At 49.3% G+C, this 27,651-nt stretch overlaps 1 protein-coding gene across 5 annotated transcripts in view; it reads left to right on the plus strand.

Moving 5' to 3' along the window:
• The window catches only part of PAX2 (paired box 2), a 99,788-nt gene that overhangs the window by 32,251 nt on the left and 39,886 nt on the right, over positions 1-27,651 (plus strand). For 3 of the 5 annotated variants that reach the window (XM_077821372.1, XM_077821369.1, XM_077821370.1), the window contains exons 4-5: positions 9,042-9,127; positions 11,105-11,224. In XM_077821372.1, the coding sequence (XP_077677498.1) occupies positions 9,042-9,127; positions 11,105-11,224 (206 nt within the window). Of the gene's footprint in view, positions 1-9,041; positions 9,128-11,104; positions 11,225-19,894; positions 19,979-27,651 lie in introns of all 5 variants that reach the window. The other 2 variants (XM_077821371.1, XM_077821368.1) reach the window with 1 other exon arrangement.

Raw genomic sequence — 27,651 nt, forward strand, 5'->3', positions numbered from 1 at the left:
AATCGGGGATCGGTCCTGCTTTGAGCAGGGGGTTGGACTAGATGACCTCCTGAGGTCCCTTCCAACCCTGATATTCTATGATTCTATGAATGTGGTTAATACACCTCTCCAAGTGGTTGTAGCTAGGTTGATAGAATAATTTTTCCATTGACCAAGTTGCATCTAAATCAGGGGTTAGATCATCTTCACTATGCGGCTCAGGGGGGTGAATTTTCCCCCACCCCTGAGCAATGTAGCTAAATTGATCTAAATGTGAAGTGTTGCCCAAGTCTTATGCTAACTAGACCCACTAAAGCCAATGGGATGCACTTGGATCACTGCTCGCCCACATGAGTTAGAGCCCTCACAATCCAGCCCTACAGAATTGCTCCCCCCCCACCCCCGATCTGGCTGCTGCTCTTCCTTTCCTCCACCTGTCTTCTCTACTTGGGGACCACATAGCAGAGCCGGGATGGCCAAGGAGCTGCTACAAGCTGATGTTAATGCTCTGCTCAAATTAAATGAAATAAAACCGGATGGTGTCATCACGGGTCACCAATTTAAAACAACAAAACTCCAGCCCCTCTAAGCCCTTCAGATGGTAAAACTGCCGAGGATTCTGCCTGTCTCCGGCATGCCAGGAGCCTTCTCAGTCTGGGGAAAATCTCGTCAGAGACTTGTGGGGGAAGGGAAGGGAAGGGATTGGGCTTCTCTCTTGCACATGGGTTGGGTTGAGGCTAAGTTGGGAGAGACTGGTTCCTTTTTCCCAGATCTTCAGTTGGTGTAAATCAGCATAGTTCCATTGAAGTCGGTGGGGTGACAGTGAATTACACCAGTCAGGGATCTGGCACCCAGAGCTTATCTACAAATTATTGTTTGCCAAGCCAGGGTGTGACTCTACAGCACACCAGCTTGCCATGTAGCAACGTTCTGTGTGGACACCGCCACAGTGCAGCATCTCAGAGTGCAGTTCGGTGCATGACTACTTGCAAGTGAAGTAGGACATGCTGCATGGCGGGACTTTCGCTGTCCATGTGGAATGCTGCACAGCAAGCTGGTGGGTGTAGATTCACACCTTGGCTTGCCGCACAGTAACTCACTGTGTAGACGTGCCCCTAGTGTGCAAAGCCGGACAGGCAGCACAGTTTGACTGATGTGCACAAGGAGAAGGTATGAAACTTGGGTGTGTTGATCAGAGACCACTACTGAATTCCTTCCCCACCCTCAATCACCTCAAAGCTTCAGAAAAATACATCCCCTCTGCCTGTCCTCCCAGATCTAGTAGTTACCCATTCCATGCTTACCACCACAGTATCTGAGCTCCCTTCTTGTCTCTCCCCACCTCAGCAGTAGGAAGAGGTGTATTTGTTTTTCATTGTCAGGGAAAGTTTGGGTGAATACACGGGTCTTGTGTTTCCTCCACAATCTGAACCCAGGGCAGGGTGTGCCATAGCCTCAGGCCAGCTACCAACTGTGTCTGCTGCTCCTATCAGCATCAACCACTGTTCCTTGGATCATGGGTGTCACGGTACATCTTAGCAGCAATGGGAGAGACTATTAACCATGTCACACCATGGTGGAAAATACACTATGGCTATAGTACTTGGCCATGCTGCCATCTGGGCCCTCTTCTGTATTGCCCATGATGCAGTGGTGCAGACACATGCTAATTAAGCACTGAGACGAGGTAGGGTGCATGTTCCTCAGCCATTAACTCCTTCCTGGGGTGTGTTGTGGAGAATGAGGCCGAAGGCATCGCAACTTTAACCTCCCGAGAAGTGCTATAAATGCCCAGTAACCCACACCTTGAGGGCTTCTAATGGGCTGAATAATATTTTACATACATACTTTAAAAAATCAAAAATACTTTGTGCGCTCTGTTGAATGTATCCTTCTGGCCTGAAAAATAGAGCATGGCGGAAGGGTCTGATGAAATGGGGGGGGACTTATTCGAGTCAGCAGCTCTGTAGAGACCTTTCTTTGGGTGGACGGGCACTCTACTCCTCTGCTGCCCCCAGGGGATGCTACTTAGTTCTGGTAGGACCACAGGAATTGCCAAACTGGATCAGAACAGGGATCCATCTAATACAGTATCCTGTCTATGACAGTGGCCAGGACCAGAAAATTTGTCCATAGGGAAATTTCTCTCCTAAGCCCAATTGTCTAGTGGTTGCTTTATGCATAGAAGCACAAGGATCTATCTTTTCTGTCATCTTACCCTGACTAACATAACTGTGGATGTTTTCATTGTCTGTGTAAAAGTGCAAAGCATTTCTGAGTTCTTCTGTGAAGGAAAAGTCCTTACGGTCTACTTCCATAGAGCAGGGTCTCTGAGTGATGGCGATGGCTTAGTCTGCTGTGCGCTGTGTTGTACACGCACCACACTGTTACGCCCACCCTGGTAATAAATGGGGGAGGGAGAATGTGTTTGGTTCATCCATTTTAAATCACCTGAAGGAAGGACGTGCGAGAGCTACGGTGACATAACATGGCCACACTGCATGGCGTGCGGATTTTAGAATATAAATAGCCTAGTAAATTACTTATTTAGGCCTCAGTTCATGCAAGGTGCAGAGCACTGGCCTCTCAAGCCCTTGTTTAAAATAAATAATACTAATAATCCATAGTTGAGCACCTAAATAAGTAAATTAATAAGCCGCTGAGCGTCTTTACTTCCCATGCAAGTAAATGGGAACGGTGGGTGCTCACTGCTGCAGTAACTCAGGCTATTTATGTAAATGCCTACATGAATGTAGGTGCCTAGCTTTTGGCATCCAACTTTGGAAACATTGACCTTCAGTTTTGTAAAGAAAAAGACTCTGAAGCATACTGCAGAATGCGGCACAAGCTGCAGAAACCCTGAAATTCTGGACTCCACAGTTTTCTCCTGTGGCCAGCGCTGTGTCAGTTTCTGGCAAGATTTGACTGTGTGTGTGTTTTCCACCGAGGCACTTACCCATTTCCTTTCACAAACCATCCCAAGCAGCAGTAAGATAGAAGTCCTAGGGCCTATCAGGCTGGGAAGTGAGAACATGTAATGATGTCACAAAAGGAGGTAGGGCCTTTCTTACAGTCGATCACAATCTTGGATTCTCACTGAACAGAAGGAATTTTTCAATCACTTGTTTATCGGGGGGAAGGGGGGACGGGAAATGCTCTGCAGACAAAGCATAAGTGCTACACTTGAGTGAGGATTATGGCCATGCGGCTGAACTTCACATTTTATCAATCGTTTTTGTTGTGTAGCCCCAATCAGATAAGCCAGCTTAGCCGATTTATGCTTAATAACAGGAGAGGTGAATTTTTGTAACTCTCTGAACTAAAAAATTAGCCAAAGGGACGTTCCAAAAATAAATTTAACCTCAACTTTAAACTTAAACTTTCCAAAAAAAATAATCACCTCTGGGCAGAGGCCACGCATGGAAAATTTCAGTCCAAACGATGAATGTTTCAGGAAGTTATGAGCATTTGAAAACGGGGTTGGTTTCAGTGGAAACTGTTTTGCAATATAAACTATAGAGGGTGATACCAGGAATCAACTACAATAACTCACAGGTTCCTGAAAGAGACACTATTTCACAGTGTGATGTCATGTCCTATAATGATGTAATATACCATCACTTAACATAATATTGCATATTAAACTCAGTTGGCAAAATGAATTTCAGTTTCTTTATTGCCATCAAATGTTTTTAAATGTCCCAAAATTTAAAGCTTCAGAAGCTTATATATTAAATCTTGTGCATATTCTACTAAACTTGAAGGAGCCGTGTTTTCAAAGACCAGTGTCAGAGTTGCACCTGTGCAATTTGCACACTCACTGCTTGTGCAAAAGTCTCCCATTGGAAAATGAAAATGGGAATTTACAATAACTACCAATTTGCCCATGTACTGGTAGCCAGTTTGCCCTCAGTTAAACACAAATGACGTTACTACATCAGTCATTGACTATGAGGGGGTGAAACCAGGGATGGCTCTAGCCCAATGAGACACTGTCTCAATAAAAGAACTTTGAAAGGATTCACATGTACTGCAAGGAAGTTAACTGCATTGGCTGGGTGACAACCACTGATTTGAGTCATTGAGAATTGTGGCTTCTCCCCATTTTGGAAGGACTCAGGGAGTAGTTGTGCAAGAAGGTCAAAAGCGTGGCTGTTTCCAGCTTCTTGGCTAGGGAATGTCAATGTGTCAGCAGCAGCAGCAAGAGGTGAACTGGACTTCTGCTCTCCCGTAGCAGTAAGCCAGAAGGCTCAGGTTTCAGGGACACCTAGGGATCACATGTGGAAGAAGTTTCAAAGTTCAGAAAAACCCTGGTGTGTGAGGGTTGCATTGTTATGCTGTGTGGGTTGCTGCTATGGCCAGGATTGGGTCAACTCTGTTCAGCTTTCATCGGCTGTTTCCCTGGGGACCATGCTTCAGGTGTTCTTGTTCACAGCGGGCTTACTTTACCTCTTAAAGTGACAGAAGTAGTAGTTAGTAGGGCTGGGCAAAATTTCTTCATACAAAAATGCTGATTTGACAACACCAAACCATTTTGTGAATTTGTGTCCCGTCCCCCCCACAAAAAAGTGAAAAAAGGATACATTTCTTTATGTCATTTTCTAAGTGGAAGGTGTCAATGTTTAGGTTCAAGACAACTTTTTGCTTTCAAATGTATTTCAATTTTATTAAAGGAACAATCAAAAATGTTAAAAAATGCTCCAAATCAAAACAAAACATTTTGTTTGAGCCATATTTTTTTTTACACTTTTCAAATGCACTGAAAATTATGGAAAAAATCGTTCAACCCGAGATGATATTTTCCTCCTGATTTTCCAGAATTGGCAGAAAACTGGAAAAAAATGAGTTCTTCACCCAGCACTAGTTGTTAGGGTGACTATTTAACTCCATCCACAGATAGACTGCAAGGTAATGGAATGGCCACATCCTATATTCCAATTCAGAGTTCTAGTCAATCCCATCCAAAAGCTCCATTCTTTCTTTTCCAACAGCGTCGTACTGCAATATGAGGGTTCTTTCAGGGTTCCAGGCTGTTTTTAGCCATAGGAAATGTCTTCCATTCTGACACCTCTACTGGGTTTATCCCTGGTATGCCAATAATTACTACGTATGTAGCGTTGTTATAGCCATGTTGGTCCCAGGATATTAGACAGACAAGGTGGATGAGGTCATATCTTTTAGTGGACCAACTTCTGTTAGTGAGAGAGACAAGCTTTGGAGCGGACACAGAGCTCTTCTCCAGGTCCTTCAGCACTGTGTCAGCTTGAAAGTTTGTCTCTCTTACCAATACCACCTTGTCTCTCTAAGAACTACTTGGATCAGATTTATTGGTGGGTTGCAAAAACACAACCTCAGTGCTTCTACCCACTTCCTCGTGAGCCTGTGACACAAAACCAGCTTCATTCTTGAGATAGGAATGTTTTCTACAGAGCCGGTCACCTCCAGGTCACTGACTGAACTCTGGTCCTGGTTGGTAGTGACCAAAAATGATCAGCTGCTGGTGAGTCTAGATCCAGTTCCTAATGGACACATCTCAGCAACCACCATCCCAACTGGGCCTACCTGGCAACCTTGTAATGGCACTCCCAGTGGAAAGTCCAAGGTGTGGGTGGATATGGAGACTGAGCTTCCCTTCTCACCCCTGCATGGGTTGGTGGGACATCGCGGGGGAATCTTGCATGGCTATTGTTCCTGTTTTGTGGATAAGGAGGCCTTTTGGCCCCTGGACTGTCAGTCCAAAATCTTTCACCGTGCTGAATTCACTAAAACCTCCCAGAGAGTGACATGAATATTACATGTCCAACCAAGCTATGAAGGATGGTGTGGTAGGGAGGGAAGGGTGTAGTTCTCTGGAGGCCTGAGTTCAATTCTCAGCTCTGCCATTGGCTTTCAGTGTGATTTTGGGTAAATCACTTTGTCTGTTTGTGGCTCAGTTTCCCCTCTGAGAATGGGGCTATAGCTTCCCTGCCTTCCAGGGGTGCTGTGAGGTTAAATATGCTAATGTTGTGAGGTACCCAGGTAATATGGTGGTGAGGGAGGGAGATAAGTTTCCCTGTAGGACAGCTTCCCACCCTGTGAGATCAGAGTTACTTCACTGGTATGTTAAATGCCTCATCCGCTCTTTCCCTCTGCCCAGCTTTCATCAAGACTCTCTGGAGCAAGGTGAAAATCTTGGGAATCAAACTGAATAGAAAACCAACCATGTAATACCAAGAGTTGGTGAACAGAGCTTATGAGAGAGGCTGCCCTCAAATCAGAGGGGCTATGTCTTGTAACAGCAGGCCAGGATATTTCCGTTTTAAATTTAATTTGTTTATATTTCTCACTTCAAAAAAGTCCTGCTGGCATCCCTGTGAATGGAAGCATTTCAGGTCACCTTAGTATGAATGAGGGCCTCTGATGTCACTCCAATGCTCTTCTAACTGTATTTAGGGTAAGACTCAAAAGAAATTGTTTTCACCTGTACAGAATAACTTTGTATAGTATGAGGTCATCTCAAAATATGAATGGGGATGTCTGATGTCATCTCCCTGCTAATAGGACTTTTTATGGTATGTCATCTAAGGCTGCAGGGGAATTCTTCTAACTCGCTCATTTCAATATAGTACAATACAATGTAACACAGTATAATGTGTAAGTTAACTCAGACCCCACCTGCGTCCCCCCCCCCCCCACCCGGGGCAGAATTTGAATGGATGGATAGATGAACAGATACACATTTATACTAAGCATACATACATTATATCACTCTATTGATTTTTAAAAAGTTCCAGGTCTGCCTGGCTGTAATGAGATTTTTTGAACTTTGTGTTGCGATCAATGAGAGGAATATTATTGGCCTGGAGAATTGATATACCCGCTCTGTGTGGCTTGTTCTGCTCCCAGCCTGCCCTTGCCCCCTAGGTGTACGATTCCATCAGACACTTAACCTCTTTTACAGTGTCATCAGGCTAAAAGGAATCTAATAGTGACACGGGACTTGTGCTCAGCTCTCTGGCACTATTGCTTTCCTGTCACAAATAATTTATAGCTTTCTATTTCCAGCCCTGTGCCTGCACCCCAGCCCCACTTTCTGCTCTCTCTGGGCTGGACGGAATCAATAAACTCACACAAGCACAGTGGCACTTCAGGGTGCTTCGAGGGAATGGGGGAGAGGGGAGAAAGAAAGAAATTACAATACCTGCCCCTTCATGAGGTGAGCTCCTCAGCTGGTGTAAATCAGCATAGCTTCAGGATCTGGCCCCATATGTACAAGGTCCTCAAATACCTCCTGATCAGATCCTCAATTGGTGTAAATCAGCACAGATCCATTGACATAAGTGGAGCTATACCAGCTGGGCCTCTTCAGATACAAACCTTTACATTACCTGCGTCCACATACATCCTCTGCAACACCTGCCCCTTCCAGTACACTTCAGGCTCCATCACCTGCAACGCCTAAACATCCTGATGCTTCTCAGGTGCTCAGCCCCACAATACCATTTTCTGGCCTGGGAACAGCCCCCATAATCTCGGCCTTACCTACACTATCCTGGCCCTGGCCCGGCCTCCCCCTAGCCCACACTGGGCCGTGGAACATGCCTTTTCTCTTTGAAGTCTGGCCAGCTTGTTCTGTAGAAGAGCTCTGCCACGTATGCACCTCCCACCTTAGGTGGAGCAGGGGAGGATGCCAGGCACCTTCAGTTGTTTGCTCTCACTTTTAGGAGGGACTTTAGGGCACGATTTAAAGTGAATTTAATACAGGATTGACAGTCCTGGAAACCAATCCCTGAACAGCATGGGCAGCCCTCGCGCAGCCCCCCACCCCATGGGTCAGCCCTGACCTGGAAAGACCCCCATTTAGGGTCTGAGGGGGATTCAGCCTTCATGGCCTCTCCAATTCTTGGTGGCTTTGCTGAGCTTGCCAGCAAGAGGGCTAATAGCACAGGCTAGGAACCTCTCCAGCCCTTTTCACCAGCAGCCATCAGGAGGTAACAATTTTCTTTCATCACTGACCTCAGCTGGATTTGAACTAGTGATCTAGTGGCGAAAAACTTCATGTAACAAGGACCGGAACATAAACTCAGCTTTAACTTTCCATCTTCATTCTGGGATGTCTCCTCTGCTCTGTCACATTCCCCAACACAACTTCTCTATGCTTCTGAGTTATGTTCATTCACTGCCCGATAAATGCCGAAGCCACATACTTGTGGGAGCTTTGTCTTTGCTTATGATCTATATCCCACTGCCAGTTCCTTCGACTGCACTGTGCCCCCAGTCACTCACTTATCCAGGGAAATGCCCTTGGTAATACTTAATTGGTTAATAAGTGCTTTACTTTATTAAAAAAAAAACAAAGTGCTTTGTATTTCTAGTCTCTTGCTCTCTTGGGTCAGAGCTTCTTGATCATGTAGTATGATGTTGACACCCAGATGGGTCATAATTACACATTATTGGGTTCAACACAGGGGAAAGTGGGTGAAATTCTATGATCTGTGACATACAGGAGGTCAGACTAGATGAATTAATGGTTCCTTCTGCCCTTTAACTCTATGAATCTATGTCCTTGGGCCCTTCACACGTATTTCCCTCTCAGTCACACTACAGATCAGATCTGCACCACTCACACATTAAACAGTGATCCTGCGAGTTGCTAAGGCTGCTGGAGTCTGGCAACTGAGCTGGGTTCGTCCAGCCTCTCACAGCATCACCGGGAATAATGGTCCTGAACAGTCAGTACATCAATGATAACATAGTTGCTGACACACAAGACAGGCTGCTACTCCTGGTGCTCGTTCTGAGCTGTGTTAGCTCTGCAGTGAAAACTCCCATCCGAGAAGGACTCAGAGGGACTCTCATTGACATGGCTGGCGAAACCCCCATGACCATGTTGTGGCCATGCTGAGTCAGAAGAAGCCATTGCACAGGGTTATTTCCTGCTCCGGGCTGCGCATTGACAGTAGATTGGGCCTCCTGTTTGGCAGTTGGGGTTGGTGAGGGCCGTGCCAGCATTTGATGGGCTCTGAGGGGCTGGAGGAGCTGTGGAAGGAACTGAGTTCTGACCCAGTTTCACTCTTTTACAGGATTATCAGAACCAAAGTTCAGCAGCCTTTCCACCCGACACCAGATGGGACTGGGACTGGAGTGACTGCACCTGGACACACGATCGGTAAGAAGGCCGCGGAGGGGCCGGCACAGTCAGGGATGGGGCAGGTGGATCTAGACATAAGGGAATAAGGATGCGGGGGGGGAGAAGCGAAGAAAGACAGATACTAGGGCAGACTAGCGTGAGAGAGGCACCAAACAGCCAGCACAGCTAAAGGCAGAGGGACGAATTCTCCACCGGCCTCACTCCAGTGGGGTCAGTGGGTTATGTCCAACTCAGAATGCGACTCAGCAGGTAGACGGGGTTGGAATCTCATACAGTATTGAGTCACTCTTTATCCTTCTACCTCCCTTTGTCTGTCCTCTCTCTCCTTTCCCTCCCTGTATATAAAGCGTCCAAGCACATTTCTCCCTGTCCTTCCGTTTTCCTGCCTCCTTCACACTCTTCCTCTTCTTTCACCTCTCTGTTTATCCATCTCTCCCATCCCTGGAATGAGCCCATTTCTCAGAGACAAGGATACGCATGTAGCAGGAAAAGACATTCCCGAGAGCTGGCCACTGAGTCCAGCAGTGCCGGTATTTCACTGAGATGTTAATGGGAGATGGTTTGACTATGATGTGTGCAGGATTCTGAGCCTGTAATAATGTCTGCAGAGAGTTTGCTAGTCTATAGTGTTACCAAGTCTGTGCTAAGGGCGTCAAAGGCATTTTTTACTGTTGGCTCTGTGGTCTTGTCTGTATGTTCTGCTCCTGCGGGTACAGGGTCGGGTTGCTAATCTGTGCTGGAAGAACAGTGCTGTATGCTGGGGAAGTTGTGAAATGTGATGGCCTGTCTAGAGAGGGGTTGGTGGGTGTTTGTTCCTGGAAATCAAGCACCATACGGGGATCTCTTGGGAAGTGCTGGGGTCTATACTGGACGGGGCTGGTGGGTTCTGTTCTGTACTGGAAGAAAAGTGCTGTGTCCTGCAATGTGATAGAATGCCTTGGCCTGTATGGAATGGTGTTGTGGGTACTGTCACTGGAAGTGTAATGCCATATTGGGCTGTACTGGTCTATACTAGATAGGGCTGGCAGAGTCTGTACTGTACTGAAAGGCTCCGAAAGACTCCTATTGCACAGAGGGGTGTTGATCACACCAGTACAATGTTTGTGGGGGGTGGGGGCAGAGGTGTGCAGGGGAGGTTGCACAAGGGAGCACCGATGTATATCTGGGCTGGGCTGCTAATTGCTAGGACGCATACAGAAAGTGGTGGCATGCCTCCTGGAACGCAGAGTACTACCCTGCACACCTGCCCTCTTTCTTCTGAATGAGTTTTCTGAGCGGATACTGGGCTATACTGGAAACTGTTGAGAGATGATGGCCATGATTGGGTTGCAGTGGGAGACTTCTAGCCTATACTGGAAGATGGTCCGTACTGGGATGCACCACAATGGTGTTAATCTGTACTGGGATACGTACTGTGAGCTCTTGATCTGCACTGGGAGATTGTAGAAGGTGTTGGCTTGTACTGAGATGCACTGAAATGCTGTGCACCAGTGCTCGGCTGTATCCTGGAGGGGAGGCTGCACTGGGAGGATGTCTGGGATGTGATGCGACAGGTACCTCTTGAACGGGGCATACTGGGAGAGAACGCTGTACACTGGGCTTTCCTGGGAGGCACTTGGCTGAACCTGGACAGACTGGGTGGCCATTAGCTTGTGTGGCACATGCAGACCTTGCATGGGACTCCACTGGAAGGCATTTGGGGAGCTTTTGTTGCTCTAGACTGGGATCTACTGGCAGGTTGTAGCTGCTTGACGGTATGCACTGGGGTCTGTGGAGCTACTGTATGGTGAGATATGTGGCAAGACTGAGAGGCAGCAAGAGGCCGTGTCAGTCTATGGAATATCAGTCTATGGCTCCTTTGCTGACACGAACTGGGGTCTGTTTGGTGCCAGGGGCTTTCCTAGGAGAGCGCGGGGAGGGGTAGCTTTCGTCTGGGTGCTCCCTGAGTGCTGTGCTGCTCTCCTCATGGCCCTTTTCCCTTTTCCTTTTGTCCAGTTCCCAATACAGCATCCCCTCCCGTCTCCAGTGCCTCCAATGATCCAGTGGGTTCTTACTCCATTAACGGGATCCTGGGCATTCCTCGGTCGAATGGCGAGAAGAGGAAACGTGATGAAGGTAGGGGGAGGGGAGAGGCTCATCCTCCCCTTTTATATTCTTTGTCCCCATGCACAGGCTCCGATTTCAAACCAGGCCTTGCAGCTGCTCCAGGGCTAGATCAGTTTTAGCAGCAGCGGCCGATTCCCCGCACCGCCCTGCTGGCTTGGAATGTTCTTCTTCCGAGGCCTTTCGTGACAGGCTACATTCTCCAGACATCTGCTCGGCGGGCTGAGCAGCCGCTTCCATTCCTGGAGCTGATCCCAAGCCCATTCTCCGCTGGAAAGGGCTGGAACCCAACTCCCCAGGTGCCAGCAGGTGCCCGCGCTTTGAACTGCAGGGAAACCAGGTCATTCTGACTCACTTGCTTCCTAACCTGACGCCATCTCGGCTCAGCACCTGCAGTGGGGTGGGAGGAAATGTGACTCTCAGATTCTCCGTGCAAGCAGCCCTTTCTCTACAACGTGCCATCAGCCACGTATTTACAGTGACATTAAGGGCCCCAGTTTCAGCTGGCCTCCTTCATTGCGTCAAACAGACTTACTTGCACAGTACAGGAGATCTACTAAGTATTTGGCCCTGGGGTTGGCCACAGTACAGGAGACCTACCAAGTATTTGGCCCTACTATTAGGCCACAGTACAGGAGACCTACCAAGTATATGACCCCCACCCTCAAACCCACAGAAATTAGGGATTAAGATTGCTCCTTCTCTTCTCCCCTTCCCACACCGGGGTGGATTAATGGCTAAATAGATCTTGGAATGAGCAAAAAGCTGGAAAGCCAAGCCCACCCGCTGGTGTGTTTCCAGGTGGGCAGTGTAAGGAGTGGGAGTGGAGTCTCAGCATTCGGGGGGGAAGGAGGGGGGAAGGCTTGCATACTTGTTGCCTTAAATCTGCTCTTGTATTTGGATGCACTCAAAATTGGGGAGGGACTGTTCAAAGTGTGAGGCCTGAGTTGTTTGACCCATTCAATTGTGCCTTAATTGAGTGGTTATCAACCTTTCCAGACTACTGTACCCCGTCAGGAGTCTGATTTCAGCCCTGGGCGGAGGGCTCAGGCTTTGGTATGTATCTTAGCTTTGTAGGGCCCCTGCTTGCCACTCCTAATGCCAGCCCTGCACTTGAGACTCCTCTAAACCCATCCCATGACTCCCTGTTGACACATCAGGTGGAGAAATGCTGGCATAGTAGATAGAGCAGTATAAACAAGTTGTCTGAATGAAATTTCAGTTTGTACTGACTTTGCTAGTGCTTTCTATGTAGACTGTTGTAAAAGTAGGCGAATATCTAGATGAGTTGATGTACCCCCTGGAAGACCTCTGCAGACCCCAGGGATATGTGTATCCCTGATTGAGAACCACTGCCTTAATCTGTCACTTCCCACTCTTGTCTGTTGTGTGGATGGTGCCTCCTAGCAGTAGGAGACTGACTTGCCTACAACCCCCAGGCCAAATGGGGGTAAGTTAATGGGAGGGAGCCCGTGTTATCTGGTGGGCTGGGGGGAGGTGGAGGCTATATCTCAGCTGAAGAAGAAGAGCTGTATGGGGGGTTGTGCCAGCTACTTCCATGGCTTCGGTTCTCATAGGGTTCACGCACTTCTGAGTTTCACTTTGAGTTTCAGGTTCAAATGAACCCGGTAACCCCTAGCAAAACTTCGCTCCGGCAGCCTCATCCTGTCAGGTTACTGGTGAAAACCAGGGACCGCGTCATTTGGAACGCAGAGATTCAGACGCCATTAAAGCAAATGGGAAAACTCCCGCTGACTCCACTGGGAGTTGGATCAGGACCCAGGTGCAGATGCAGTCCCCAGACTGATGGCAGTGAGGTCCTGGGACAATCCCACTATGGAAAGGGGTGGACATTAAGGGAGAGGTTAAGAACTACTGTCTCAAAGTTTGGGAGTGCTAGGATCCAGGGTTTTGGTTTTGACCCGTCGCTACTGGAATGCAAACCCTCCGGTAGTTTTCATGGTTACACCTAAAGCATAAATTGAGCTGGATTCACTTGAAATTGAGGGACCAGGTTCCCCTATAGATTTGCAAACCTCTAGGTACACCACGGCTGTGTTTGGCATTGTCAGGAAAACCCAGATTTGATAAGTTTCACCTGCAGTGGAGTTTTGCGGTGATCTGGCTCTTGGCAGGATCCCTTAGTACTCGGTATAATGCCAAGCAGATCATCTGGCATCAGTACTTTGCTCTTCCCAAACATCCCAAACATTATCCATGACAGACTGATCCACTCCCTAGATTTCAGTACAAGAATCTGAGCTGTTTGGCGCAGTACAATGAAAGTACCAAAAAAAAAAAAAAAAAAAAAGGATCTGAAACCCAGACATACAGGGCAGCTTTTACTGGTTGTTCTGATTCCTCCCAGATTTGATTTATTAAGGAAAGGAGATTCTCTGCAGTCCCTGCTTCCAGCCAGAAGCCGGGTGAGTCGTCGGACGTTCCCTGTGTGATGCTGAGCACCCTCAGCTTTCAGACCAGCCAGTGGCTGCTGCATCTTGTAGCGTGTGTTCCGTGCCTTCGAGGAATCTGCCCTTATATGTCTCCATCCTGCCCTCCCAAGGATACCCCGGCATCATGCCCCACCAACCAACAGTACTAACTGGAGGTCCCTCTGCTTCAGATCTCTTTTCCTGGCAGGAGCTCTCCCAAGGTGGTGTGTCTGCATCCAGCACCTTTCTCTTGTTCTCCAGCAGCGCTCTCCTAGTCTGGCAGGCTCCAGTTTGTCTTAGCTGCAAGGTGGAACGGGGTGGGAGGCATGGGAGACTGGAGGGGGTGATTGTTGGCAAGCCGCTGGTATTTTGTACTGTAAGGAATCATCTTCCCGGTGTGTTCCGTGGGTGCTGAATGATGTCCATACCCGTGATCTACTTGCATCTGTTCCTGGCTGGGGCTTGCTTCTTGCATTTAAAGAGCAAGAGTTTGCTTTTGAAGGCAGATCTGCAGTCCCAGCCATGCTAGGGGGCAGGGAACAGCCCTGCCAATTCCTCCTCCCATCTATGGGGTAAGTGGGAGTGCTCTCTCGGGAAGTCCCAGTCAGAGCAGAGGGGACAAGCCAGGCTGCCCCTGGTTCTGAAAATGTCGTTAGCAGCACGCGGGGCGGCTTGGAGGGGAAAGAGAGCAGAGAGGAGCCTCCGCCCTTGTCCCCTGCTCCGCTCCCGCTCATCCTTGCGGCAGCTGGTGCCTGCATTAGACAGCGGTGCAGATGATTAAGAAGAGGGGAGATAATTATGTGTCAGGATGATGTAGCCAAACTCCCGAGTCAGGCAGAGGTAGCCAGACGGCTGCATGCATTGGGCTATGTGAGGGACACTGACAGCCAGGTGTCCCTGTAGGGGAGGACTTTCAGGGGGCTGATGGGGGGCTAGGTGGAGGGGATCGCTTCGGGCTGTGGGAAGGGATGCTGTGTGCCCACTAATCAGAGTCAGGAAGGGGACAGTCCCTAAAGGCTGCGTAGGGATTGCAGGGTCTGTCCCCCTATGAGTACTTAGCACTTCTTGTCATTCCAGCCCCTTGTAGACATTCACAGGTGAATCCTAAGACTTTTTGGGGGTGCGGGGTGTGTGTGTCTACACTGCAATAAAAAACCTGAGACTCAGAGCCCAGGCCAGCTGACTTGGCCTCAGGCTGCGGGGTTATAAAATTGCAGTGTAGACGTTCGGTCTTGGGTTAGATCCTGGGCTCTGAAACCCACCCCTCTTGCAGGGTCCCAGAGGCCAGGCAGTCAGCTGACCCGGGCCAGCCATGGCCATGCCGTAGGGCAGATGTATCCATTGTTACCACCCAGCCGTCCCCAAGGAACCGGGCACAGAGAGGGGAATGGACCTGCTCAAGGCCACAGAGAGCCTTGTCCCCATATCACAGCCACAGTAGGATCCCTGACCCTTACTCCTGTGGTCCCTGCCTTAGGCTGAGCCCCTCTCCCTGCTGCGCGCAGCAGGTCCAGCCGGGTATGGCAGCACTATGGCCGTGGGAGGGAAGACACGAAGGCCCCCAGTGACACGGTGGTGAGAGCGATTGGCTATTCCCCTCCTCCTCTCTCCCTCCTTTCAACAGGGTCAGAAGGGGCACGTGAGAGAATGGGGAGACCCTGTTCAGACCCACCGATTCTAATAAAGAAATGAGTTCCACTCAGCTGCGATGGTGAGGGGGATTATATACAAACTAGATAGCTAGGTGGACACGTACGGGGATGGATGGGTAGGTTCATATGGGGGAGATGGATGAATGAATAATCAAAGCACCATTCCCAGTGCCCTCTTGTACCCCTTGGCCTCTTCAGGCTCCCAGGAGGACTTTTGCTCCATACGATAGGCGAGACCACTGTGATCGTTAGAAAACCATCATGATTAAAGGCAGCTCTTTCTCTCAAGAGCAGGGCGTGGGCAGATTTCTTTTATAGATCCAAATTCTCATTTTGGATTCCCGTTCCGGTGTTGATAATTCCTCCGCTGTAACAACGGCAGCGTTTATTCGTAGTGGCCCGCGACAATCATAGCAGTATTTGCTGGTGTTACTGGCAATCAGATCTGCGGTGCTGACAATGGCAGCGATATTATCCACAAGTACTGTCAGCATTAGCAGGGATCATATCGGCGGCATGTTATTGGCAGGAGCAGCCGTAATGTGTCTAGTATTATTATTATCAGCAGTAATAAAACCCACAGGGCTGTTAGCGTTATCAGCACTACTATCAGCAGTGGTTTTGTGGGAGAGGAGGTGGACGGGTGGTTGTTAGTATAAGTGGCAATAATACCCAGAGTGCTTCCAGTGTGATATCCCCAGGAGGAGAGAGGCTGAATGCAGTTCAGTGTTTTCCTTCTCTTTTGTAGTCTGACGTTTGGATGATTGGAATGATATACATCTAAGTGTGGGGCACAGGGCTGTGTCATCACAGGGGGTGCAATTGTGCTGTTCCAGGCGGGGCGGTTCTGTCATTGCAGGGGGTGCAATTGTGTGGTTCAAAGTGGAACGGCTACGTCATTGCAGGGGGTGCAATTTTGTTGTTCAAGGTGGGTTGTGTCATTGCAGGTGGTGTGATTGTGTTGTTCAAGGTGCGCCCTGTCATTGCAGGTGGTGTGATTATGTTGTTCAAGGTGTGTCCTGTCATTGCGGTGGGAGGGAGGGTGTGATTGTGGTGTTCAAGGTGCGTCCTGTCATTGCGGCAGGGGGTGTGTGATTGTGATATTCAAGGTGCGTCCTGTCATTGCGGCGGGGGGGGTGTGTGATTGTGATATTCAAGGTGCGTCCTGTCATTGCATGTGGTATGATTGTGGTGTTCAAGGTGCGTCCTGTCATTTCAGGATGTGACTAACATCCATCACATGTGGTTCTTCCTCTCCCCAGGGGGAGAATCGTCGGTGTGGCGGAGTGGTTTGGTTTTGGAAAAGGATTTGTTTTGTTCAGTTGGGTCGGTTAGTTTGGTGACTGTTTTTTTTCTCATTAACATGGCTCCGTGTTTATGTGAGCAAAGGCCTCTTGAAGATATGCGCCTCGCTTTTAGAGTGGAAAGCAGGGAGGTTTGGGCTGGCCCTTAGCTCCTAGGGGAGTTCAGTCCACAGTCCAGAACTGGCAATCGCTGCACAGATGGGCTTTACCCTTATTGTTGAATTCCTCGGGGTCAAAGGAGTGGAATTGTCGACCACCATCTCCATCCAGGAGCTCTGGACTCTTACATACCCCAGGCCCATGCCGTGAAGATAAGGATGGAGACTTTTGCACAAGGACAGGTGTGATGTGAGTGCAGAAGCCTGTGCTTGTGATGTGCTTGAGCAGACTTGCTGCAGCTGGTTGTGTCATTGACGTTGTGGTACAATTGTATTGTTCGAGGCCACATGGTTATCTCACTAGCAGTGGTATGATTGTCACTGCAGGTGATTTGCTTGTGTCATTGCTGGCAGCATGGCCGTGGTGCTCATGTTGGGGGGCTCTACCATTACTGCTGGTGGGACGGTATAGCTGCATCATTGCTTGCAATTTTGCAGTATTGCAGCTGAAGCAATTGTGTTGTTCAAGGAGGCATGATTGAATCATTCCTAATGGTGTGTTTGTGTCACTGCAGGCAGTGAGGTTGTTCCATTGTAGGCATCATCAGTACATCATTGCGGGCAGTATTGTTGGGTCATTTCCATTGAGGATGTTGTGTCATTGCAACAGATGTTGTCATTGATTGCAGGTGGTAGGGTTGTACCATCTGGTTGTGTTATTGCAGTGCTGAGATGTTGTCATTTCAGGCAGTGTTATCATGTTGTACCATGTTTATTTTGGGGAGTGTAGTTGTGTTGCTCCATCTTCCATGATTATGGCATTACAGGTAGCGTATTTATGTTGTCTGTAGTGGGATTATCCCATTATCGGTAGTGTGGTTGCTTTTTGCTGGTTGTAGCAGCAAGAAGAGGAGTGTTTGTGTCATTACAGGGATACGCCTTTGTGCTTTTAAATGCAGTGCTGCAAACAAGGTGCTTGTATTACGCCATGGGAGTGTATCGCTGCATCTGATGTGTGTTGGTGTGAGTGCAGTTGGATGAGTTTGTGTCATTCCGTGTGGTTGTGTAAAAGACACCTGAGTGTGCGGGGTCGCTGCAGGTAAAGCCTGGCAACATTGTCTGTGGTGTTGTTGTGTTGTTTCATGCTGTGCTTCAGTGTCACCCCAGAGGGGTGTTCACATTATTCTGTACGATTGCCCTGTTGCAGGTGAATGATTGTGTTTGTGGCACTGCAGATGGGTGTAGTTGTGTTGCCCCATGCGATAGCCATGTGTTCTTATTGTCGTAGGTGGGTGTTGGATGTGTCACTTTTGGCAAATCTGGTTGTGTGTGTGAGGTGTGGTTGTGTTGTTTCGTGCTGTGATTTTATCCCCCTTGCCCTACAATTGTGTTGTTTCAGGCAGCGTGGCTGTGCCTGCCCATGGCCGTGTTGTATCCCTGTAAGCAGCAGTGTCTGTGCTGAACCTACAGCATGGCTGTGTCAATGCAGGCAGGTGTAGTTAACAGCTCCCTCATGCACCAGATGAAGTTGTAGCTCCAAGAGGCAGTTTATTGTCTGTGAAGCCCCCATAGTCCTGACGTTGGTGAGACTCCCAACAGCAAGAGATTAGAATGTAGAAATGAGCGACACCTGCCAGCTGCCCCGCACCTCTCTGAGCGAACTGCGGAAGGATGGCCAGAGAGGGCAGAGCGTGCGTGGAAGAAGAGAGGAGGAAGAGGTGATGGCAGAACAAGGCATAAGCAGCACAGCACTGATGAAAAAGGGCAGAATTAGCAGGTGCCAGCGTGACTGTGCCAGAAATATGGGTTGTGATTGCATGAGATCTGTCTGTAAGCAAAAGAGACAGCTCTGAAGCCAGCCTGAGTGTGTGTGTGTGTGTGCGTGTGCGCTAGGGATGGTGGGGAGGTGTGTGACGGATGTGCCTCTGCTGAGCAGAATTGTAGGTAAGACAGAGTTAAAAGAAGGCTGGTTAGGCAGAACACATGCAAAGCTGGAGTTGCTGTTTAGTTTGCCATGGATCAGTAATACTGAGGACAAGCGGATCTGTCCTGGAGTGTGTTTGTGTGTGTGTGTGTACCTCTCTGCATTTGTATTTGTGGCTCCAAGAACATATGTGTATTTGTTTGTTATGTTTGTGTGTGTTAGTGTGACTGGTTTCCACTTGTCTGTACATCTGTCCTTGGCAGAGTGGAACGTGTGTATTTGGATTTTTGAGCATGTTGTGCGAGCAGTGTGCATATTAATTTGTGCATTGTGAGAAATGGCATGTTGTACATCTCTGTGAATGCTGTGTATTTCTGTGAACACTGCATCTGTGTGCATATTTTGAGTGTATTTGTGTGAACAGTGTGAAGTTTTGTAGATTTGTGTGAGTATTGTGCATTGTTGTGTGTAGCTGGATTCACGTTAGTGTTGTGTATGAATATATATTTTGTGAATGGGGTGTGCTTGTGTGTATATTTTTATGTATGTGGGTAGGTGCTGTGTATGTGTATGTATTTGTATGTATATTAGCTATAGGTGTACTTGTGCAAGAGTTGGGCATTTGTGTGCATAGTTTGTGTGAGTGTTGTGTATTTGTGTGTTAACATCAGTGGATGTGCGTTCAGGTTGACAAGTTGCTGTCAGAGCCTTGTGCACGTTAAGGTATTACCCTAAAGAGAGCAGGCATTCTTTGTTGCCGTGAGCTGCAAGATATACACAGTGCTTGAAGGGGCGAGGGGGCTGCAAGGGGTTGCAACCCTAGCAAAAAGAGAAATTTAACAATCAAGCCAGCTTGCTGATGGGCTTTAGCTCAATCTTATCACAGCTGCAGCTCCCGGATTTTAACAGACCCCCCATTTTTCAGACCACTTCCAGCCCTCTGTATACAGAAAGCTGGAGCTGGGGGTAGCAACTGGCTGTTCTGGAGTTGTGTTGGGTAGAGCCCAGGAGACCTGGACACAGGGGATTGCACGTGTCTATGGTGGAAGAACTCTGGAGATCCCCTCTGTCTGTGTCTCTGAAGGTGAGTTACTTTAGCTACCCAGTTCCCATTGACATGTCCAATGGGAATTACGCAGCTAAAACTCCTCGCAATGCTTCAGAAAAGCACCTTCCCGGGTCCACCTTGTGTGTCCTCTCTGTGTGTTTCATCCCAGATCTCTTGGTGGACATCCATCTCTTGGGGTCTCAGGGTCTTTCTGCCTGTTGCAGTCCAGGTATTCACTGGTGCTGTCTGCATGCAAAGAGGTGGATGTTTGAATCTGTTCTGGACTTTAAGTGGGATGGGGGTCAGGGGTAACATGGTGGTTGGAGTCAGGGCTAAGAAGGTGAGGAGGGATGGGGGAGCACAGTGGTGGAAATGGGTGGTAGCATGGCAATGGGGTAACAGGGCAATGGGGCGCCAGGAGATATTGTGACAAGGATCAGCAGTAACAAGGCAGTGCAATGCAGGGGTGATGTTGTGTTGGGGATCAGGGGTTATATGGTAATACGTGGCAGGATGATGCAATGAGATCAGGAGTAACATGGCAATGGGGGACCGGGGTAACATGGCAATGGGGCGCTGGGTGGTGATGTGACAAGGATTAGTGGTAACATGGCAATAGGGTGCAAGGGGGAGGCTGCGATGGGGCACAGGGCTAACATAATGATCGGCATGGGTGATGTTGTAACATGGCAATGGGGCACAGGGCTAACATGGCAATGGGGTGCAGGGGTGATGTTGTAACATGGCAATGCGGCACAGGGGTGAAGTTGTGATGGGATCAGGGGAACATGGCAGTGGGGATCGGGATGATATGGCAATGGGAATCAGAGGTTATGTTGCAATGAGGCAAATGAGAACATGGGGTAACATGGCGATGCCCCAGTTTGATGTAACATTACAGTACAGTCGGGGTAACAGCACGGAAGGTCAGTTTGACGTGGCAAAGGAGAACAGGAGTAACACAGTGATGAAGCTCCTAGGTAGCAAAACTGGATCTGTGTAACATGCCAATAGGAGCCAAGTCTATGTAGTGACAGGCCCAAGTCACAGTGATGGGGATCTGTTGTAGCGTGGGATTATAGAATCAGGGTAGCCTAATGACTCGGATCCATGGTGTTAGAGCAGGGCTGGGCAAACTTTTTGGCCCGAGGGCCACATCGCGATTGCAAAACTGTATGGAGGGCCTGGTAGGGAAGGCTGTGTCTCCCCAAACAGCCTGGCCCCCACCCCCATTCGCCCCCTCCCACTTCCTACCCCCGACTGCCCCCCTCAGAACTCCCGACCCATCCAACCCCCTCTGCTCCTTGTCCCCTGACCGCCCCCTCCTGGGACCCCCCACCCCTAAACACCCCCCCAGGACTCCACCCCCTATCCAACCCCCCCTGCTCCCTGTCCCCTGACTGTCCCGAACCCTATCCACATCCCCACCCTCTGACAGGCCCCCTGGGACTCCCACATCTATCTAACCCCCCCGTCTCCTGTCCCCTGACTGCCCTGACCCCTATCCACACCCCCACCCTCCGGGATCCCACCCCCTATCCAACCCTCCCTGTTCCCCATCCCCTGACTGCCCCCCGGAACCTCCTGCCCCTTATCCAACCCCCTCCCCGCCCCTTTACCATGCCGCTCAGAGCGGCAGGACGGAGACAGGTGAGGCTGTGGGGTGGGGGGACAGCGGGGGAGGGGCCGGGGTGAGATTCTGTGTTAGAGAATCGGGGTAGCCGAGTGACTCGGATTGGTGGTGTTAGAGAATTGGGGTAGCCGAGTGACTCGGATTGGCTGTTATCACAGTGATGGGGGTTCAGTTGTATCATCGCGGTAGCATTGGGGTAGCATTGTAATGGGACTGGTAGCTTCTCAGTGATGGGGAGCAGCAATACTATGGGCGAGGTGGGGAATCAGGAGTAACGGGGTTAACACCGTGATAACACCGGGGGTATCACCATGATGGAGGTCGTGTACCTTGATGATGGGGCAGGTAGGGGCACTAGTACCAGCTGCTGGCAAAACAAACAACCTACCGGGCAATAAAACAAAAACAAAGGCAACTTGGAAGCACCTGACAGCGCCAATTCATCACAGCCCAAGTTTTTTTTTTTTTTTTTCATGTTCCCATTATATTTGTTTGTAAAAGTGGAAATCAATTTTGAAGGTAATTTTCTGGAAAGAATGGAAGGGAGGTGGGAGGGCCGGATAAGGCAGAGATGGCAAAAGGGAAAAAAAAATTTAGGCCAGGCACAGCCCAGGGGCAGCTCTTGGCAAGGTGAAAGAAAATTGCATATTCAATCTCCATCCATGAATCTCCCTCACTGCTGCCCGCCTCCTGCTCGAAAACAATGAAGGCTTTCTCCCCTACGCCATGCAGCGCCCAAGTACCCGCGCTCACTTTAACTTCAGGGTCATTAATTCACCTGATTATTGCAGGAGACGAGAGGGCTGCAGCAGCATCCGTTCTAAAGCCCTCCCTTAAAAACAATCATCCTTTGATTAGTCGGGGGTGGGGTGAGATAATGTGTTGTCTTGGACTAGAGCTGTACATGTTTGAAATGGGGCGTGAGGTGCAGCGGGCAAGCTGTCCGGGTTCTGGCCAGGATGGTTGGAGCGCGCAAGCCTGGTGGCACACCTTTGTTGTGGTGGGACTGCAAATTAAAAGTACCATGTTCCACTTTGCAGCTATCTTTTGGGGAGGGGAGGTGCACGGCAGTGTGTGTGTGTTGGGGGGTGGTGGTATGTGATCGCTGCTTCTTCAGCAGCCCAGCCGCAGTGTCACCGGGCGAGGTGACATTTGAATTTACAATTCTGCTGAGAAAAGCCATTAATTCACAAATTAACATTTCTCCCTCTCTCTCTAGCTCTCTCTCCCCCCCCCTCTCTCTATCTCACATGGATGTGCAAGCAATTGAAAAGACAAAGGAAATAGCCTTAAGGAAGAGACTTTACTGCTAGTCTGTCTGTGCAGAGATTGCTACCACTGCTTCTAGACAGATAAACCAATTACCTGAGCTGCTCTGTGCATGGCAGCCTGCTATTACTTCCCTTTGTAGAGCTGAATCCTTTGCCGGATTACGCTCTGTGTATCTCATTAATGTAAACCAGCAAGACAGTGGGTACTGCCCCCTTCATTCTTTGCAGCTGGAGGGGGTAGGATGGGGAGTGAGGGGCAGGTAGGATGTATCTGGCAGCGGGTAGGGTCTGGGCCTCTGACTTTGCCGGCCTGGAGAAGGCTGAGTCTTGGGAGTGTATGTGAACAGCTATGGTCAGCCTATCACAGCCTCAGTCTCTGACTTGGACAGTCCCACCACACAAGAGACTGGGCTTGGCAGAAGTCAACTTTTATTTTTTTTATAATTTCAATGGATAACTTCAATGTTTCTTTTTAAGCATTTTTTTCAATTTTGATCTATTTAAATTTCCACAGTTGCAGAAAATCGGGGAGGGGGGCAGATAATAATTATTTAATGACCATCAACATCACGTCAAAGTATACAAAGGAAATAGCCTTGACCTCTAAGAAGTTTGCAAGCAGCATTTCGCTTACTTTGCCTAGCTGTAGATTTCAGTTATCAGTGGAAATAATGTTTCATCAGTTTGCGCGTGTACAGTGACGTCAATGTCCATAGACCTTCACCAGTGAAAATGGAGCCCTTCCAAGCCTATATGTAACATACAATGGCAAAGGCTATTTACGTGAGTCCACTATCACTCTCTCGTCCCTGCAGGTCACACTCATTTGTGTGCACATTGTCACCCTTGCCTGCACACTTTCACACCTGTTGTGCATGCAATGCACACACACATGCGCCCACTCACGCTGGCACCCATGCTGCTTCTCTCGCACAAATGCTGGGGTGACCGTTACATTTTGAAGTCATGTCACTCCTCCCTACAGAAACTTTGCACCCTAGCCCAGCAGTCATGTCCCCTTGGGGGCGATGAATCTAGGAGCACACTGAGTTAGCTCAGCCCTTTATTTTCCTGTTCACACATATAGCTGTGTTTGGGGCAGAGGACCGCCCTGCAATATGGTTTCTGTAGAGGCCTGCATATCTTTCCATGCTCTCCAACCTCTAAAGTCATGTACACAGAACTGGATGGAGCTCATGGCCAACAGTCCCCCTCTGCACCCTCGTAGGGCTTGGTAAATTTTAGTTCCCGTCATTTCTGTAGAGGGTGGAGATGGGGGGTGGGGGGAGTTCAGAGATCTCCAAGCTGGGGAAAGGGGACCAGGGATGTTCAGTCCCCAGAGGGAGGTGAATATTGAAAGCATAATCTCCAGCTGGGGTGTCCTCAGAGTCATGGGATATGCATCTCTCTCCGCCTTCTCCCTGTGTGCGGAGAGCGTGCTGCGGGTCCCCCACTCTCTTTGACTTCGCTCTTGAAATGTGGCTGAAAACTCATCTCCTTTCTGGAGAGCTCCTGCCTCTCCCACATCCCTGTGCGTCCCCCGTTCCCCCCCTCACTGTGCATGGCACATAGGCGGGGAACGGCATCCCACGGCCAGGCGCTGGAAGACGGATCGCAATCAGCGAGGGAATCGGCAGGCAGCGCCGGTAATTCAAACCGTCCTGACCGTTCAGTGAACCCGAACCTGCTGACCTTGACAGCAGTAGACAACGGCGGCCTCAGAAATCCCAACCTTTATGGAGGCGTCGGTGGAGGATGGCTCGTGTTCTCTCTCCTCGACCACATCCAAGCGGCTCTGGGGCCTGACAGTCAATCCCCTGTGTGCCGATTCGCTCCTAATTTGGCCGTCTCTGTGCTCCCAAGCCAACGGTGGAGATGACGTAACATTAAGAGTTGTTTGTTGCCCGCAGATGGAAACCACCCCTCCAGAGGCAAGTCTTCGTCTGCTAAGGGAACACACTGAGCACCTTGTTCTTGGTCTGAGCCAGGGGAAATCCCCCGAAGTTGGGGATTTTAGAAAGGTTGTCCTTATTTGAAAGAAGAGCAGGAGCTCTTTGCTTGTCTGGGGACGGCATCAGATCCTCCAGCTGCATTTCCACTTGATCCCAGGGGAAGGTGGGGAGATCTCACCTAGCGATTAGTCCACTATGAGTGAAGCAGAGGGGGGAAGGTGATTGGAGATGGGGAGAGAGAGAAGGCGCTCTGGCTGAATTGTGCCACAGGAACTTGCATTCAAGAAAACACAGTTTATGAAGTTTTAATTCACCTCTCAGGGAACATTGGATCCCCTCCAAACTCCGGCATTGCTGCCAAATGGCTCCTAGAACAGACGCGCCCACTGGCTGGGTCAGCCTGCCGAGGCTGGGATGAGGTTATGATCCTGTGCATCGAGGACGTCTCCAGTAGTTGTAGGACCCTGGGGATGAATTACCTGCCTGTCTAATCTGCCTATAATTCCTTGAACCCCATTCTCATCTCTAGGAAAGCTCCTTGGCACTGCTCTGGCAGCTTCAAGTGGGTCCCAATGTAATTTTTGCCCACTTTAAGGCTGCCATAGTGGTGTAAAGGGAGGGGTCTTAGTGTCAAGGAGAATAAAGGCCTCAGTAATTGCCTATGTCCACCTTCCTATTGATCTCTCTCGCTCTCCCTCCATGTAGCTCTCTGCCGAGATCGGTCGTGGCCAGCTCCATGGGCTGTATGGGTTAGTTCTTCCCCTTCCCCCAAGCCGGGCGGGAAGGAAAGAGCCTGCGGGGGCTGAGAGTGCGGAGGGTGTTGTTTGGTTCAGGGAGGCAGCCAGGCCGGGCTGAGGAGCTTCCCTTCTCCCCCTCGTGCTGTGTTTCTCAGCAGCTCACAGGTGTCATACAGCTGCCGAGGCAGAGAATTTCCATGGGCGCAGCTGGTGGGCCGAGCAAGGGGGTCTGCATGTCTCCCTGGGACAGGCTCCTAATGAAGTGTCTTCACTAGGCACTTAATTAAACTTTAACGTGACACCAATTGCACATGAAACAAGCACCAGGCTCTGGAGGACCTGCTAACCCTCCCGGAGACGCTTCTCCACAATCAATGCCATTGCAGGAGGTGGTGCAACATTTCCATAACCGGGCTCCCAGAGGGGTGAAGGCTTTTGTGGCTGGGGGGAACACTGGGCTGGGGGGGAGAAGGCAGGAAGTTCTAGAGAGGTGGGCCCCAAGCACAGAGTTTGACCCTGCATTCAGATCTGAACATTCCCATATTTTGGAAGGATTTGGTTGAGTCCCATCTGCTTTCACCTCTATGACACTGGGTGCATCTTAGCCTCCCAGTGGGAGAAATAAATATCCTGTAGGGCCTTAAAGGTCTTTCGGGTTCTTTTCTGCCCTGCTCCCTTTTGTGTATCTGGAACTGTTTTGCTAATGATGAGCAGGCCTCATATTGCTTTAAGGGACTGTTTTTCATCACTTTCATTTTACATTGATATGGCACCTTTCATTTAGGAGGATCCCAAAGTGCTTTCCCAGCTAGTTACAGGAGTTATAGGGAACTAGGGTACAGTGACACTCTGTTTATATGGTGCTGAAGTAGAGTGCACATCCCAGATAGTTGCAGTGTTTTATAGCATTGCATGCATGCAGTATTTCAGTGTGTTGCACTTTTCAGTGACCTTTCTGTCACAGTTCAGTTGCTTAGTGAGAGAAAAAAACAGGCTGTTTTGGAAAGTTTCACTGTATAGGAACCACTTTAGTCCTCGCTGAAATGCAGCTAAGTCTGGGGTGGAGCACAGATGTTACTGAACAGTGCAGAGCAATGACACAGCAGTTTAGGAAGGAGACTGCTGTATCCAATTGAAACTGCACAGGGGATTTAGCTAGGCAGTGTGTAATCACTCAGGTTGGAATTTGTCAGGCCAGCCAGGTTAATGTCTGCACTCTTGCAAAAAGTGCCATGGGAATTTTAACAACTCAGAGTGATCAGAGCCTTTGTTTTATGGCACATCAAAAAGATGGCAGCCTCTAACAACACCCCCTCTGGGGCACTGGTTCACTGCTGACTCAGCAGAGTGTCCAATAAAATGATTCACTGGCACCTGACTCAGGACTGGAGTGTGCGTTTGCCCCTGCTGGTGTGTACGTGGGGGAAGGGGAGAATAATGGGAATGGGGCAAAAGGACGGGGACGTGTGGGTTCTGAGGTGACCCAGGGTAGGATGATGTAGGGGGAATGGGGTCTGGGATTGAGAGAGAACAGAACGGAACAGAAAGGGGAGACGAAGTAAGGAGTATTTTATTGGGAGGAGAGGATGGGTGAGACCAATAAAATCTGGGGAGTGCATAGAGCTGCCTGGGGCTTGAGTCAGGTCAATTGAGCTCAGGCAGCCAATAGCTAAATCAGGCACCAGCGCCCTGACTGGGAACCCGAGCCTCTCAAGAAGCAGGGAGATGGGGTGGCAAGGGTACCACCGTCCCCTCCTCATCTTTATTGGTTCCGGTAATGGTGTTGATTTGCATGTCAGGCAAAGCGCTGCTTGGGGAAAAAAAATCCCCTCTGAGCGTGGCGGTGTCAGCACTCGCTGTTGTTCGACAGTGTAAAATTAAATTAATAAAGCCCCCAACACAGGAAAACATAACAGGAAATTAATGGCCTTTACTGTCGATCTGATGCAGTCATTTGCAACCCTGCTTTCCGCACCAAAGGCTTCATAAATGCAAGCAGTTTCTCTAAACAAGCATAGTTAGGGCTGCATGCAGTGTAATTTTTTGCCTTGCTTGTGTCCTTTTGAGCTAACAAAAGCCACCATTTTTAATAAACTCACCAAGGGATCCGCAGCAGGTCCAGCACCACGACACACAGGCTCAAGATCTGAAGGGAAAGAGCTGTACCCCATGACAAAGCCAAGTAGGTCTTCTGTCCTGAGAGACAGAGCTGCAGTAGCCCTGTTTGCTCTGCATTAGCTGGGCAGCAGCATTCTCCCTGCCGGCTCCATGCTAGAGGAAATGTATGCACCACCTGGGGAGAGGACTGGAGGGCCAGATCCTCAGCTGGCATAAATCAGCATCGCTCCATTGAAATGAATGGAGCTACACTGACTGATACCAGTCAGG

The sequence above is a fragment of the Eretmochelys imbricata genome, chromosome 7 (genome assembly GCF_965152235.1).
Source record: "Eretmochelys imbricata isolate rEreImb1 chromosome 7, rEreImb1.hap1, whole genome shotgun sequence".
NCBI lineage: Eukaryota > Metazoa > Chordata > Testudines > Cheloniidae > Eretmochelys > Eretmochelys imbricata.